This window comes from Vespa mandarinia, chromosome 2 (genome assembly GCF_050613455.1).
Source record: "Vespa mandarinia isolate Hongniang chromosome 2, ASM5061345v1, whole genome shotgun sequence".
In the NCBI taxonomy this organism is placed as follows: Eukaryota; Metazoa; Arthropoda; class Insecta; order Hymenoptera; family Vespidae; genus Vespa; species Vespa mandarinia.
The window spans coordinates 11,143,209-11,156,728 of NC_140811.1; the positions used below are offsets into that span (position 1 = coordinate 11,143,209).

At 32.1% G+C, this 13,520-nt stretch overlaps 4 protein-coding genes across 9 annotated transcripts; 1 reads left to right on the forward strand and 3 right to left on the reverse strand.

The window, feature by feature from the left end:
- The first annotated feature begins 20 nt into the window (after positions 1-20).
- mRpL39 (mitochondrial ribosomal protein L39) lies at positions 21-1,521 on the forward strand. The gene is made up of 2 exons (XM_035866651.2): positions 21-300; positions 450-1,521. The coding sequence occupies exons 1-2, from the start codon at positions 290-292 to the stop codon at positions 1,450-1,452; spliced, it is 1,014 nt and encodes a 337-aa protein (XP_035722544.1). The 5' UTR covers positions 21-289; the 3' UTR covers positions 1,453-1,521.
- Positions 1,522-2,113: 592 nt separating this feature from the next.
- On the reverse strand, positions 2,114-4,208 carry LOC118442994 (uncharacterized). The gene is made up of 4 exons (XM_035869340.2): positions 3,838-4,208; positions 3,198-3,614; positions 2,768-3,068; positions 2,114-2,561 (listed from the first exon to the last, which is right to left on the reverse strand). The coding sequence occupies exons 1-4, from the start codon at positions 4,020-4,022 to the stop codon at positions 2,145-2,147; spliced, it is 1,320 nt and encodes a 439-aa protein (XP_035725233.1). The 5' UTR covers positions 4,023-4,208; the 3' UTR covers positions 2,114-2,144.
- Positions 4,209-4,752: 544 nt separating this feature from the next.
- Positions 4,753-7,857, reverse strand: LOC118442917 (uncharacterized). 5 transcript variants are annotated; one of them, XM_035869190.2, is made up of 3 exons: positions 6,696-6,830; positions 5,619-6,279; positions 4,753-5,531 (listed from the first exon to the last, which is right to left on the reverse strand). In XM_035869190.2, exons 2-3 carry the CDS (start codon positions 6,216-6,218, stop codon positions 4,929-4,931), a joined length of 1,203 nt encoding a protein of 400 aa, XP_035725083.2. In that variant the 5' UTR covers positions 6,219-6,279; positions 6,696-6,830; the 3' UTR covers positions 4,753-4,928. The 5 variants fall into 5 exon arrangements, with proteins under 5 accessions (XP_035725083.2, XP_085511016.1, XP_035725075.2 ...); XM_085654890.1 differs by lacking the exon at positions 6,696-6,830 and adding an exon at positions 6,427-6,583; XM_035869182.2 differs by lacking the exon at positions 6,696-6,830 and adding an exon at positions 7,719-7,857 and having other exon boundaries at positions 4,754-5,531.
- A 61-nt stretch (positions 7,858-7,918) lies between these two features.
- LOC118442937 (chymotrypsinogen A) lies at positions 7,919-12,656 on the reverse strand. Of its 2 annotated transcripts, XM_085654891.1 has the most exons (6): positions 12,166-12,655; positions 11,616-11,886; positions 11,391-11,536; positions 10,907-11,178; positions 9,231-10,246; positions 7,919-7,987 (listed from the first exon to the last, which is right to left on the reverse strand). In XM_085654891.1, exons 1-5 carry the CDS (start codon positions 12,260-12,262, stop codon positions 10,073-10,075), a joined length of 960 nt encoding a protein of 319 aa, XP_085511017.1. In that variant the 5' UTR covers positions 12,263-12,655; the 3' UTR covers positions 7,919-7,987; positions 9,231-10,072. The 2 variants fall into 2 exon arrangements, with proteins under 2 accessions (XP_085511017.1, XP_035725101.2); XM_035869208.2 differs by lacking the exon at positions 7,919-7,987 and having other exon boundaries at positions 8,834-10,246; positions 11,616-11,901; positions 12,166-12,656.
- Between the last annotated feature and the right edge of the window lie 864 nt (positions 12,657-13,520).

Genomic DNA, 13,520 nt, shown 5'->3' on the forward strand with positions numbered 1-13,520 from the left:
TGACTTTGCAAGTACAAGGTTGAAATTGTAGTCTATGTTTTATATTGTAACTAAGATTTCTTATATCTATAACTATTACAAATAATCAAATAAGGCGTACTAAGGAAATGAATCAAATGCATAGCGATTTAGGACAAAATCTATGAATAAGTACTAAAATAATAATTTATGAAATTATCTAATATTCTATTCATGGCATAAAAAATAAATTATTATATTCCGACATAAGAAAAAATACTTAAAATAAGAAGATTTATTCAAATGAAAACATTCATTTAACCTTTCAAAAATGTTTCAAAGGTTTGTGTAATATTTTAAATATACCATAGTAGTAAAAGGTTTTTATAGGCAAAACAATCTTCTAATTTCTTAATAGATATTTTCAATAGTAATTAGTAATATATTAAAAAATTGTGAATTTATAAGTTTTATTATATGATTTTTTGTAGATGTGGAAGCCTATGTTTAAATAATTTGAAGTTGCAATCACATATATCTTCAAGATATGTGAGTATATTATCAAAAACAGAAGCAAAGAAAAGAAGAAATGAGCTCTTCGATGAACAGAAAAGAATTCAACGAGCTGCTATTGGTAGAATAGAAAAAATTGAAATTAAATATCAATCACCTATAGAGGAAGTTGTTTTAGTTATGAATAAAGATATCTCAACTCCTCATGATTGCGCGAAACATATTTCTGAAGGTATTACTAATGTATCTGCTTTAGCATTAGTTGATGGAAATCCATGGGATATGCATAAACCTTTGACATCTAATTGCAACTTAGAACTTTTGAGCATGTTGACTCCAAAGATAAGTACAGTGAATTATGCTTTTTGGCGAACTTGCTCTTTTATCCTGGGTGCTATAGCAGATACTGCTTTTAAAGATGACATAACAGTACATTTACACAGTTTTCCAACACCTGTAATAAAATCTGGAAGTTTTGTACATGATGTATTTATTGATTTACATGATTGGAAACCATCGGAGGCAGAGTTAAAAGCAATGTCTGCTTTATTTGTAAAACTTATAAATAGTGGGTTACCTGTAGAAAGACTAGAAACAACAGAAAATATTGCTAAAGAAATGTTTCATGAAAATCCGTTTAAATTTAGACAAATACCTGATATTGCTGCTCATAGTATTGATAATAAAATTACTCTTTATAGAATAGGAGATCATATAGATATTAGTAAAGGTCCAATGATAAGTAATACAAATATAATAGGACGTTGTACTGTTGCTGCCGTTCATAAATTAATGTCAGACGATGACGAAATTATTTATCGTTTTCAAGGAATCGCTATTCCTAAAGGTATCCTCCTCAATCATTTCGCATATAGTATATTAGAAGATCGTGCTAAAAAACTAAATGATATAATGTGGCAACCACAGAAAAATTTGGAAGAAGATTTTGCAGAAAATATACAATTAGGTATTAAAAATTAGAAAGTTAGAAAGTATTGTATAAATGCATATAAACTTTATAAATTGTAATTTTTTGTTAATTTGTTTAAACCCTACTTTATTCCTTATTGATTTAATTCTTTATTTATAGATTTTACTTAATTATTGTAATATTATTGATAAAATTATTTATATATATATATATATATATAAATATTTATATATATATATAAATAATATATATATATATATATAATCTTTATTTTCTCAATAATTTAAATTCGGAAGTCATTTAATTTTATTAACATTTTTATAATATTAATGCTAAAATTTTTAGAAAAATAAATTAAAATGTTCATAAAGGAGTATTATTATTAATTTTATGCAAATAAATGAGACATTATAATAATGTTATTGGAAGATAAAATCTAGTATATAGTTTATAGTAGATATAAATTTTTAGTTTTAGAAGGATGCTTTTTAAATGAATTCCTGACAAATTATAAACATGTAATCAAAATTTTGATGATAATATATAAAACATGATAAAAATTTTGATTTTTATTAATATAATAGATTATATGTTAAAATTTAATAGATTATATGTCAAAAATATAAAAATTATATAGCAATTTTTCCAATATCTTTTGCTTATCAAAAGATTACATCAATTCTAATAAAAGTATATCATTTTTCTGTTTTGTGTTATAATTAAAAAATTTATTTGTAATGTACTAAGAAGAATGACGTATATGACGAGAACTATTAAGCTCCCAAGTAAAATTTCCTGGTAATCTATTAGCCAATGAAGCAGGACACATGATATCGAGTTTTAAATAAAGTTCTGGGCGATTAGGAGTTTTTGTATATATTTCTAGCTCATTGGACTGCAATAAAGTTCTTACAGTAAAAGGTGCCAGTTCTAGTGAACATTTTAATTCTACAGCTATGATGAGATTGAAACAAGGCGTTCCATGAATTTTTTCAATATCATCTTGGGCATTTTCGTGGTCAGTTACTGGTAAGGATTTGATTTTGCTCTCATAAGCATACTTATTCATGTTCCCATAATAAAAGAATTGTCCACCATATTCTCCATAACCAGAATATGTGGATACTGGCGGTATTCTTGGAGGTGGTATGGACGGTTCCTATATACAAAGCTTTTTATTTAATATTGTATGTATGAAATTATGAAAATATTTATACTTTCATGTAAATTGAAAGAGTTATTTAAGATAAAAAAAATGATGAGTTTCAATTAAATTTTATATAGCAATAATTATTAAAAGGTGACAATATAAAATTATATAAAAAAATAAAAATATTAGTCATCACATTATAACATAAATGTTACCTGAAAAAGTAATTCTCGTTCATATTGTAAATTTTCATAATAATGTTCATTGACACTGCTAACTAAACGACGTAATCTGAGGTACATAAAACGCTGCTGGTCTTTCCAAGAATTTTCATCAGGTATACTTGGAATTTTTAGACAAGTGAACCAAGCTCGTTTTATTACATATTTTAGCTTCATACTAATAATATCATTTTTGATTCCTTCATTAGACAATATATTAAATGATAAAACTTGACGTCCTTCTGCAAGACAGTCTAGAACATCTATAGCTTTACATCCGGACACCAAAACAGATCTAATCATAAAATTACTTTGTAAGTACATAGAAAATAAAAATTATATTTGGAAAAGGAGGTATTGTACATTTATCTTTTATTCATTTATATATTTCTGCATTTTATCATATAAGTATATTTCTTTTTACCTGTTCACTTTGCATTCAGAATTTTTTTCAAAATAGTTCATAAAGCGCTTGCAATCAGATATAAAGAAAATAATGCTAGAATCTGGCGGATGGAGCCCAAATAAAGAAACAGGACAATTTATAGCACGATGAAGCAAATTATTTAAATTATCAAGCAGACTACCAGCATAAAAACAAAGTCGTGAAAATTTCTCTGGTTTTGAAGGATGTGTATATCTCCAAGTTACAGCTCTGAGCATCTTGTATTGTGCCATGACCATTTCTAGGATATTGAATACTCTGCTGAAGGTTAGTAGGTCAGCACCTGTCTTAACTTTCATTATCATTGTTTCTGTATGTTTCATTACACTTTCAAGTTTTGTACCAGCAATAAGAAATGAAGTATTCAAAACTATCGTAGCGACGTTCGAACAACGTCTGAAAAAATCATATAGTCTTTTGATTTATTTGCTATTATTATGTATAAATATTAACCGGTAATCACATTTAAAAACGCAAGTATAATAACTGATTACAAATATGAATCACCGATTAATATTTATTCCTGGTAATAAATAAATGATGATAGTGATTATATCAACATATTTTTATCAAGGTGAGAATTTATTATATTTCAATGAATATTCGTTAGATATTTCACCTGGACACTAGACGAACGGCAGTAGCTACATCATGTAAGGGTAATAAACGTAATACTATTTCTAAAATTTCTGGTGGAAGTGTGTCCAGAGTGTGGTAGTAAAAACTTTCATCGGCCGTATGCTTTTGCATATTCTTCTGCTCTTTGCATCTCGATGATGTTTTCCGACGCTTATTTGGGTTCATTTGAAAAGAAATGCTAATAAAAGCTATGTTCTTAATTCTGATAAAATTTTGTCTTTTCGTATTGTGTTTCAAATTTTGTACAAATGTAGCCAACGAAATATCATTATTTTGTTAAACATATCAACGTAATATAACGTTTCGTCGTTAGAAAATAAATATATTCGTATATTATTATTAAAATATATTCGAGTGAAAATTTAGTAAAAACTAAAATGTCATATAATGTCTGCTATAATAAAACAAAAGAATCATTCCTTGAAATAGTTCGTTCATTATAATTGTGTTTAAACACAATTAATATTTTTAAAAGTACGTAATGTTATAAAAACGCAAGTCGCAGAATTCTTGGTAAATACCCGCTATTACCTATAAATATAAAATTATTTCCTACTATTGAAGTAATATAATAATATTTGTATTCTATTAGGATGATATAGATGTGTTAAAATTACGAGTAATAAAGTTAATGACTCTGGCATTTCGTCGACACATCGATATTAAAATTTTATTAAAATATTCTAGAAATGGTGCACAGCAAATAACGTTACATTTATTTGTTATTTTCTTTGTTCCATCGTAAGCAAATTTAAGATTTATTCGTCTTCTTTCGATAACAAAATTTTGTATAAGAATTTTCGACGAGACAAAACAAAAGAATAATTTAATAACTTCATCATTGTTATACATAATACATTGATTTTACCATTAAAAAAGATATATAAAGACTATGTAGAAAAAAAGTTCAATACGCCATATATAAGAAATTGAAACTCGTTAATGCTAATTTTTTTTTATCGGTGCATCTTCAGAAAACTAACAAAGATTTCAACGTAAAGTCTATCATATCTCTAGATATACATACGAGAGAAAAAGCTTTTAAATCAATACATTCGATACGTCTTATTGTTAAGCGGTAAAGTTCACCGGCATCAAGAGAGTAAATTTAGCCTGATCGACTGGCACTTCCTCAGATGCACACGGACTGATGCTATCCAAGAGATTTTGTATAGCACTCTGATTTCCAGGATGCTTTCTTTTGGTGTGTTCGCGTCTGTGCTTCAATTCCTTGAACGTCTTTCCGCACTGCTCGCATACGTAAGGCCTCGCTGCTTCGTGGGAACGTACGTGTCCCTCGTAATGACTCTTTCTCACAAATTTCTTGCCGCACTGGGCACAATCAAACTGATAACGACCTTCGTGTGCGGCTACGTGGGAGCTCAATGTCCATTTTGTTTTGAAAGTCTTCGAACAGTAGTCGCACCTAATTTTTGTCGCGACTTTGCCACTAGCAACATCGACTGTTTTATCGGAAGACGATGTTCTTCGTGGATTTTTATGCAGTAGGAGCATCTCTTCGAGAAGGAAATCATCCTCTTTTTCATTTTGTGGCATCGTTTGGGCCGACTGAGTGTGCAAGATAGCACCCGCGTGTTGCTTCATATGTTCCTGCATATCGGCTTCGTTCTGAAGTTGTAACCCGCATAGAGTGCATACGTTCTTCGCCATTGTCTGAAATTTCGATATTATATATTTGAAGATCAAGGATTGATATTAATTTTATACAATGTTAAAAGTAATTTTATTATCTGTGATTACCTTAACAGTGATTACCTTGTCATGCATAGCGAGATGAGCCTTAAATTTGCCCTCCTCTAAGTATCTCTTTTTGCAACGAGGACATGTGTACGTTTTAACGTTAGTTTCTGTATCTCTAGGAATTTCTGTCTTAAAGGACTCGTTCGTCCTCAAAGCAGAGTCGTTTACGAGATTCTTTGCATATTCAAGACAACCGATGACCAGTTGTCCCTTCTCACCATCCATCAGCTTTTCTTTCCGCATTTCATGTCGTGCGATGTGACGCTTCAAATCATGTGCCCTTGAAAAAGCGCGACCATATCGTGTACAAGTGGGATAAGGGCAACCCTTCGTCTTATCATTTCTAATTCGCGGCGTAGCTCCATTTGGTGAACGTTGCTTTGCATCCTTCCCACAATCCTTACAAGATGCTTTCTCGACCTTTTGTCCGGAAACAGTGGCCAATTGAGCGGACAACGGTATCACTATAGAAATGGTCTCATTCGAACCTGGCGTTATTATCGGACCGACATGTATCGCTGGCGGTGTGGTTAATGACATATTGTTATTATTGTTGTTATTATTATGATTGTTGTTATTGTTATTGTTGTTTCTGTTCATGTTTGATCAGCCAACGAGTCCTTTTATATCATCCAGTTAATAGCGTTGTCTATTTTCGTACCTGAAATAAAGATGTTTTGAGCAAACAAACAAACAAACTAATTAATGAAAAGAGCAGAAATTCTTAATTTTCAAACGTTTGTAAATAGTATATAGGATATCTAATTTATAACATCATACATATTAGAAAAAGAAATATTATTATTACATATAAAAAGGAAAAAATTCTATAAAATTTGCTTGAAAGTTCTTTTATTCGAGATTTTGTCTAGTTACTGAAATATTGACTTTTAACAAATTGAATGACTCATCCTATATATACGATTGTATGTACATGTTGTAAAAGGAAAATAAGAAATTATGAAAAAACGAATAACAATGATAAATAGATTATAAACTAATAGATATAAGAAAAAAAATTAAATGATCGAAAGAAACGTTTCAACGGTCATACAAATTCGTCGTCTTGTTACGTACTGTACAATCTAACGCATTCCGTATTATTTCAAGTTCAAAAAGGCATAATCAGCGCATGAAGGTTATACGAAAAGTTCGAATTAACGTTTCTTCTGATTTGAATTTGTCCATCGTCGGCATCGTAAAAATCACCGTTACCAACGTATTCCATTCCGTTGAAGCATAAATATAAACGTATCGTTCTGTTACGTTACGATGCGGACTATAAAAGACGTAGCCATTTTGAATCAATTCGATATTCGTTAAACCCTCTTTTTCTCGACGCACCCATTTTTCTCCCGAAAAATTTGCCTTTAAAGCGCGTTACTCTTTCGTTCTTGAAATCGAGAAAAGAAAATCGAAGGTCAAAGGAAATAACATTGTAATCGGATCACGGAAAAGAATCTAATCTAATAGCATCGAAGCATTCAACGCCGTCTCTTACTTCGTGTCGCAGTAGTCGGCGCGTCCGTTTTCTCCCTTCCGAGGGACTCCCTTTGGAATAAAAGGCTTCCCCCGGCGACGTTCTTCCGTCTACCGTTTCAGGAAATGTTTCATCGAGTCTCCCTCTCGTTCCTTCTTTTTTCCATTTTCGTATTGAGCGCGTCTGCACGTGCAGTCGTCATCATTTTCTTCCCTTCCACGATGAGAAACCGATTCTATTCCTTCGCGTCCTTTTCCTGCCTGTTTCTGCGGTCAATGTCGCGTCTCTATCCTTCGCATTTCTCGTTTCTTCTTTACTTTCTCGCGTATATATCTCGATTCGAATCCTATAGGTATTCGAAAGACGACGAAAATAAAGAAAAAAAAGGAGAGAAGGGGAAGGAAGAAAGAGAAAGTAATAGAGTCAAGCTACGATCTCTTTTGGAATTGAAACATGTTTTTACGATGAGTCGACGTTACTGCAACACTGTCTCTCCCTTTCTCCATGCTCTCTCTCTCCCTCTCTTCTTCTTTCTACCGAACACTCTCTTCTCGCGATTCTCGTCTTTCACTTCTCTTTCCCCGTCTAATCGTCTCTAACCACTTTTTTTTCTTTCCCACCTAAGTTTTCTCGAAGAAATGACGGTCTCCCTCACTTTCCTCCGCTCGATGAAAGTGTCCTACTGATTGAGAACGTACACTCTCACTCCCGACTGTACCGCTCGCCATGGACGCGAGAGGTGGAGTGTATTCGTGCGTCGTCGCTGGTTCGTACCCTCCCTCTTCACGCCGCTCCCAATCTACCCTTGGCGTCCCTTTCTGTCTTTCGCGACTACGATGACGTATCAGTAAGGGTCACGTGATCCACTTTTGGCTTGCGCGGGATAAATCTGTAGATTTAAATATACCTGCGTAATTTTAAACCTGATAAATATATATTTAAATATCTTATCTATTCAAATTATATATTTTTAAAGAATAAAAATAAAAATAAAAAGTGATTTGTTTTCCTCTAAAAAAGGAACTTCTTGTGATTAAGTCTGTATGTTATTTACGATAGTGGTACAATATGGCTATTAACATTAAATGGCACACCCTTTCGTATTGTCCCCAGGGAAAGAATTCTATAGTTAATCAACTAATGGTATAAATTAATGTTTACCCCCGACAAAATTTCTACCTAATTGTAAGTCTGCACTACTCTGTTATATATTGTCTTAATATCAAATTACAAAGACTGATTCGTATTAGCTTTTTTGTTGTTATCTAAACGTTAAGTTCTCAAGTAAATGTTATTTTATTATCAGTGTGCATTATTGTATGACATTAAAAAAATATAACACATGTGGTGGATCTCTAAGCAGCAAAGAAATTTCATTATAACGCTTAATTAGTCCGAACATATTTCTATCTTTCCTATGTAAATGGAACAGTAATACTGACAACACCAGGTGTGCAATAACGTAACAAGGCATATAATGTAATTGGTAAATGTGTGTGTGTGTGTGTGTATGTGTGTGTATGATAAATGACGCGTTTCGAGTAAATATGACTAAAACAGATAAAATAATATGTATATAATAATAATTTATTATGTTGATTATTATCATATTAGTTCGATTAATGATTTCGTTTTGTGATTGCTTATTTTAATCAAGTACTTGAATAAAGAAACTTATGAAAATAATATAAAAAGAGCATGATAAAATTATTTAAATAATATAATGTTATTCTATATATTTTCATTATTCTTAAAATAACACGATGCGATAAATATATTGTTAAATAATTGAATAGCTGTCTGACGTATACCTGATGCATTTACTGTTCGATAACACAGAATTTAACTACGTTATTAAACTTGCGAACTTAGTACCAAAGAATTAAAATTTCACCCTTCAACTACAAGCTTTTAGCTTTTTCTTATAATTATATCAATAGAAGATATATACAATATCATACTTTGTTTCTATAATAATGTCTTGCTTCTCATTTGTTTTTTTAAGACAATATATTTACATGTATATCTATATGTAACATATATATTACAACAATAATAACAATTAGTATACAGAATGTAATAAAGTTATTTAAAATTAAATTACACTTATTGTCAAATTGGAACAATAATACTTAATACGATTTCTTGTTTCAGATAATGCATCGAGTAGCTTTATTGGTAGATACTCTTACGTAGGCTTTCCTGTGTTGAGTGTTTCGTATTACGTTAATTAATGTATTCACTTCGATGTAATAATATGTATATACGTGGATACTTGGACTGTACTGCGTACGCCTAGCTATAAATCGATATTTCTAATTTCATCGAAGAAGCGCAACCACTTTGATTGTATTACATATATAACGTTGATGTTATGCAACGTCCCTATGAAAATGGGAGTTCGTAATATACCCTATATAAATGCAGATCTCCTTGTCTCGAGTATGGAAACGAATATCAATCGCAATAGTACGCGGATGAATTTTTCTATCTTCCGGCAAATAGCTTTTCTTCGAAAAGCTATTTTCGAAAGTTAAGAAGAGAATGTTTCCGTTACAGTTTTTTCCTACTAGGTAGTTTCCTATTAGGTTTCATTCTTCTTTAAGTTATACAGGTAACAAATGTCTTCTTTATCGTACGTTGTAAATATAACGTAAAATTAAAAATAAAATGTATATAAACACATTCAGCAAAAGTTCAGAATGGCGCAGTTCTTACAAAATATTATTTCATTATGTAGCAATAGTAAAAATCGAAAAATTTCGGAAAGATTACATCAAAGATTTTGAAAATCATTTGTAAAAAACATAAATTATTAATACCTTGTAAACATTATAGATATTGACTTTTAATAACTTATGTGACTCACTTTGTGCATACATGACATACATACATATATACAAACATGCAATAATTGAATATAATCTATAAATTGTAACTTGCTTCATATAATCCAATCACGATGAATAATAATCTATATGTCGCTATCATTATCGATAATGTTTCTTATCCAATTCAAATAGTGTTGTATCCTGGTGTAAACGTCGGGATATCCTGGTCTAGCACATCCAGAACCAAAAGAAGTAACACCGGCCAATTGCCAAACACCGTCTGAACGACGGCATTGTAGGGGGCCTCCAGAATCTCCCTGATGCAAAAACAGATATATAGAGTGAACGTTTTAAAAATGATTCAACATTTACCGATTATGTTGATAGCATTAATACCACAAACACACTGTAACCACGATGTTTTATTACGTGAAAGCGTAAGACTAATCAGAATTGAATTAGCACTTTCGAAACATAAAACATGCTCTATTACTCGACGTGAAATCCGATTCAGTATAAATGAGCGGACTGATGCGTCGCATGATCATTAAAATCGACCATTTCATGACGATAGATCGATCAGACTAATCGTCGCGTTCGTATTTTCACAAAAAAACATTACATACGATGTAGAGAAATAGAGAAAGTGTAAGAAAGAAAAGCAACATCATTTTCTTGATGCTATCCTCTAATGTTGTTTTTCTGTTTTTTCTTATTTCTTATTTTATTTACACGTCAATATAATCCAATCTCAAACGAGTTAATGTTAATTTGACGAAAGGCGCCGGGGTACAATTTGCTTGAGTGTATCGAAAGAAGACATTATAATAGTAATCTTAGTACAGCACTTGGTTCGATTCGGTCGGAAAATGGGACAGCGTGATACGAGAATTTATTTTTAGAAAGAATAAACTGATTTAAATAATTTTCTTTTCTATTTATGCTCTTTTTAACTATGACTATACGTGAATACTTACAACACAACTTCCCGAAGAGCCATCAATGTGTCCAGCACACAAGTGGCCATTAACAATAGGAACGGATTTTCCGTAAGCGTGTAAGCACTCTTCGAGATTTAACAATGGTACCGAAGCCTCGAGGAGTGCAGTCGAGAGAGATGGTGAAGGTCCATAACGACCCCAACCGGATGCTACGCAATTGCTGTCCGCGAGTTTTTCCTCCGCGTCTGGAAGACATATCGTCTTCACTACTTTGGAAAGAGGCGCTGGTCTAGCAAGTTTCATTAAAGCTAAAAGAAGATAAAAAAGAATATACGATCAGTGTTCTACATATTTCTGTTTATTCAATCACCTTGAATGGTGGCTGGTATATATATATTATTTACTGACATGTGTGACTGTTATTTTATTTCTAAATCTGATACAAGTTCGTATAATTAATTAATTGATATTCCATTCGTTGTTTAAGTATTACCATTTTTTTGATGTAACATATACTCACCGATATCGTGAACATAATTATTAAATCTCTCATGAAGTATCACTTGTTCGACGGGTAATCTGGCTGATCCACGACTACCGGAATCTAATTCTCTTTCTCCGACCACAACCGTCCATAAGGCACCGATTGGAAGATTAAAGAGATCGCTAAGAGCAAAAAGATTGATGACATCACTTTTTTTTTATACTCTTTGAAATGTTCAAATTATTCGACTAGGATGCTAACTTGTGGATACAGTGTGCTGCCGTAATGACCCATTTTGGATCGATGAGAACTCCACCGCACCAATGACCGATAAAACCTAATTTTGGATGTAGTAGCTGCAGAGAGACTTGCCATGGCCAAGATCCTCTTCTACTGGGTTTTCCATTAAAGATTCGTCCCGTCGTAGAGATAGTTGTAGAAACAGCCATTTGTCGATTAGACGTCATCGACGTCGTGGATGTTACTTTATTCTTCTCAGAAGTTGTGGATCGTGGTTGCCTATGAGATGCTGCTGGACATCCGCACTCTATTATTTCAAAAACTTCGGTTCTTCCTCAATTGCCCTCTGCGAATTCTCATGCGAGACCGATCGAAATTTAATTCACAGAGGAGGATTGAATTAAAAATTTTCTCTTTGAGATAAAACAAGGAAACGAAGTAAAATATTAATAAAACATTAATAATATTAAACATTGAAAAATGTTTCCTAGAAAAATTTGGTAGCAAAATTCTTTCTTATAACGATTTTTTTTAGAAAAAATCAAATACTCGCAACTTCATCTGAACTTACTTAAATGATCGTCTCGAATGATTTTCATCATGGTGCAATCGACCATCGCGAGAAGGAAAAGAAGAATCGCTACGAATCCACAGCGCAAATAATTCATGTCCGTTGCACGTGAAATTGTTTAACGATTCTTTCAATCGATTAGAAATAAATACAGATTCGTCGTTACATATCGTTATTGTTGTCTTGTTTTCGCCGTTGTTATCGTTACTTTTGTTTTCATTGTAATACGCACTCGAAAAACATCTTCGACAATTTTATTAATTTTTTGCGATCTGAAGCAGAGGCATTAAAGAAACGATTAAATTTTGATGAGAGAAAAGAGGCAGAGATAATACTCGTAATCGTTTGAGGAGAGATCCTGCGGAGGAACTCGAAGAAAGTGAGCGCGTCTGAAAGCACACCGCGATCGTGCTGAACGAATGCAGACTGCGAGTTCGCAAGGAATGAATATCGCTCTTGCCACGAAAGTTGCTATACAGTATCCCCGTTTTTTCGCCATTCTTTGTCTATCAAAGTGACCGGAACAAATTGCTTCTTCATCGTATATATGTTTCTATCGATGGTCATTCGAAATCAATCGAAATTTAACCGATTCTATATGCGATTGTACAAACTTTTATTTAAAAAAGAATTTTTATATGTCAAAAGCTAAATACAGTGAATTAGTAAAAATATATACTTTATTTTACGTGCAAATATGATTTTAATTAAAAAAAAAGAAGTTTAACCAGCGAAGATAATCATTTTGTTAACGAATTCTCATTAAGGAAAGGAAATTATCAGTTTCACTCATTACTATCTGCAAGTTCAAAGATATCAGTCGTATGCTCTGATTATTCAAACTACTTTGATTGCTAAGAAAGCGAGCAGGAATGATAAGAATTTTACTACGAGTAAATGTTAAGTATGTTTATTTTTTAAATATAATATAAACCAGTTTTGCTGTTATTTGATTAATAACCATTTATCGGGATCTGCTTTTTAAAAATACTATCCTGTCAATGTCCATTTGAAGATAAAACAGAAAATGACAAATACTGATTCGATCGCATTCATTGCGATATTCGATCGTTATATTTTTCTATTTGCATGAATTAAACCGTTTGATTTATTGCTGTACCACTTTTTCTATGCGTAATTGCGTTTCGCTATACTTGGTTGATCACGAGTCGAAGAAGCGGACGAAGAAAGTTCATCAAAGTGGCTCGACGGCGAACCACCCATGTGTCAAATCCTTCCTTCCCTGTTTGTTTCAATCTTAATCATAGCCAGACGATCATATGCGCGACCTCAAATCCGTTGTTGAATGCTTATAATACTTGCTATCTACTTCATAAAGTGAAACCAATCGGATG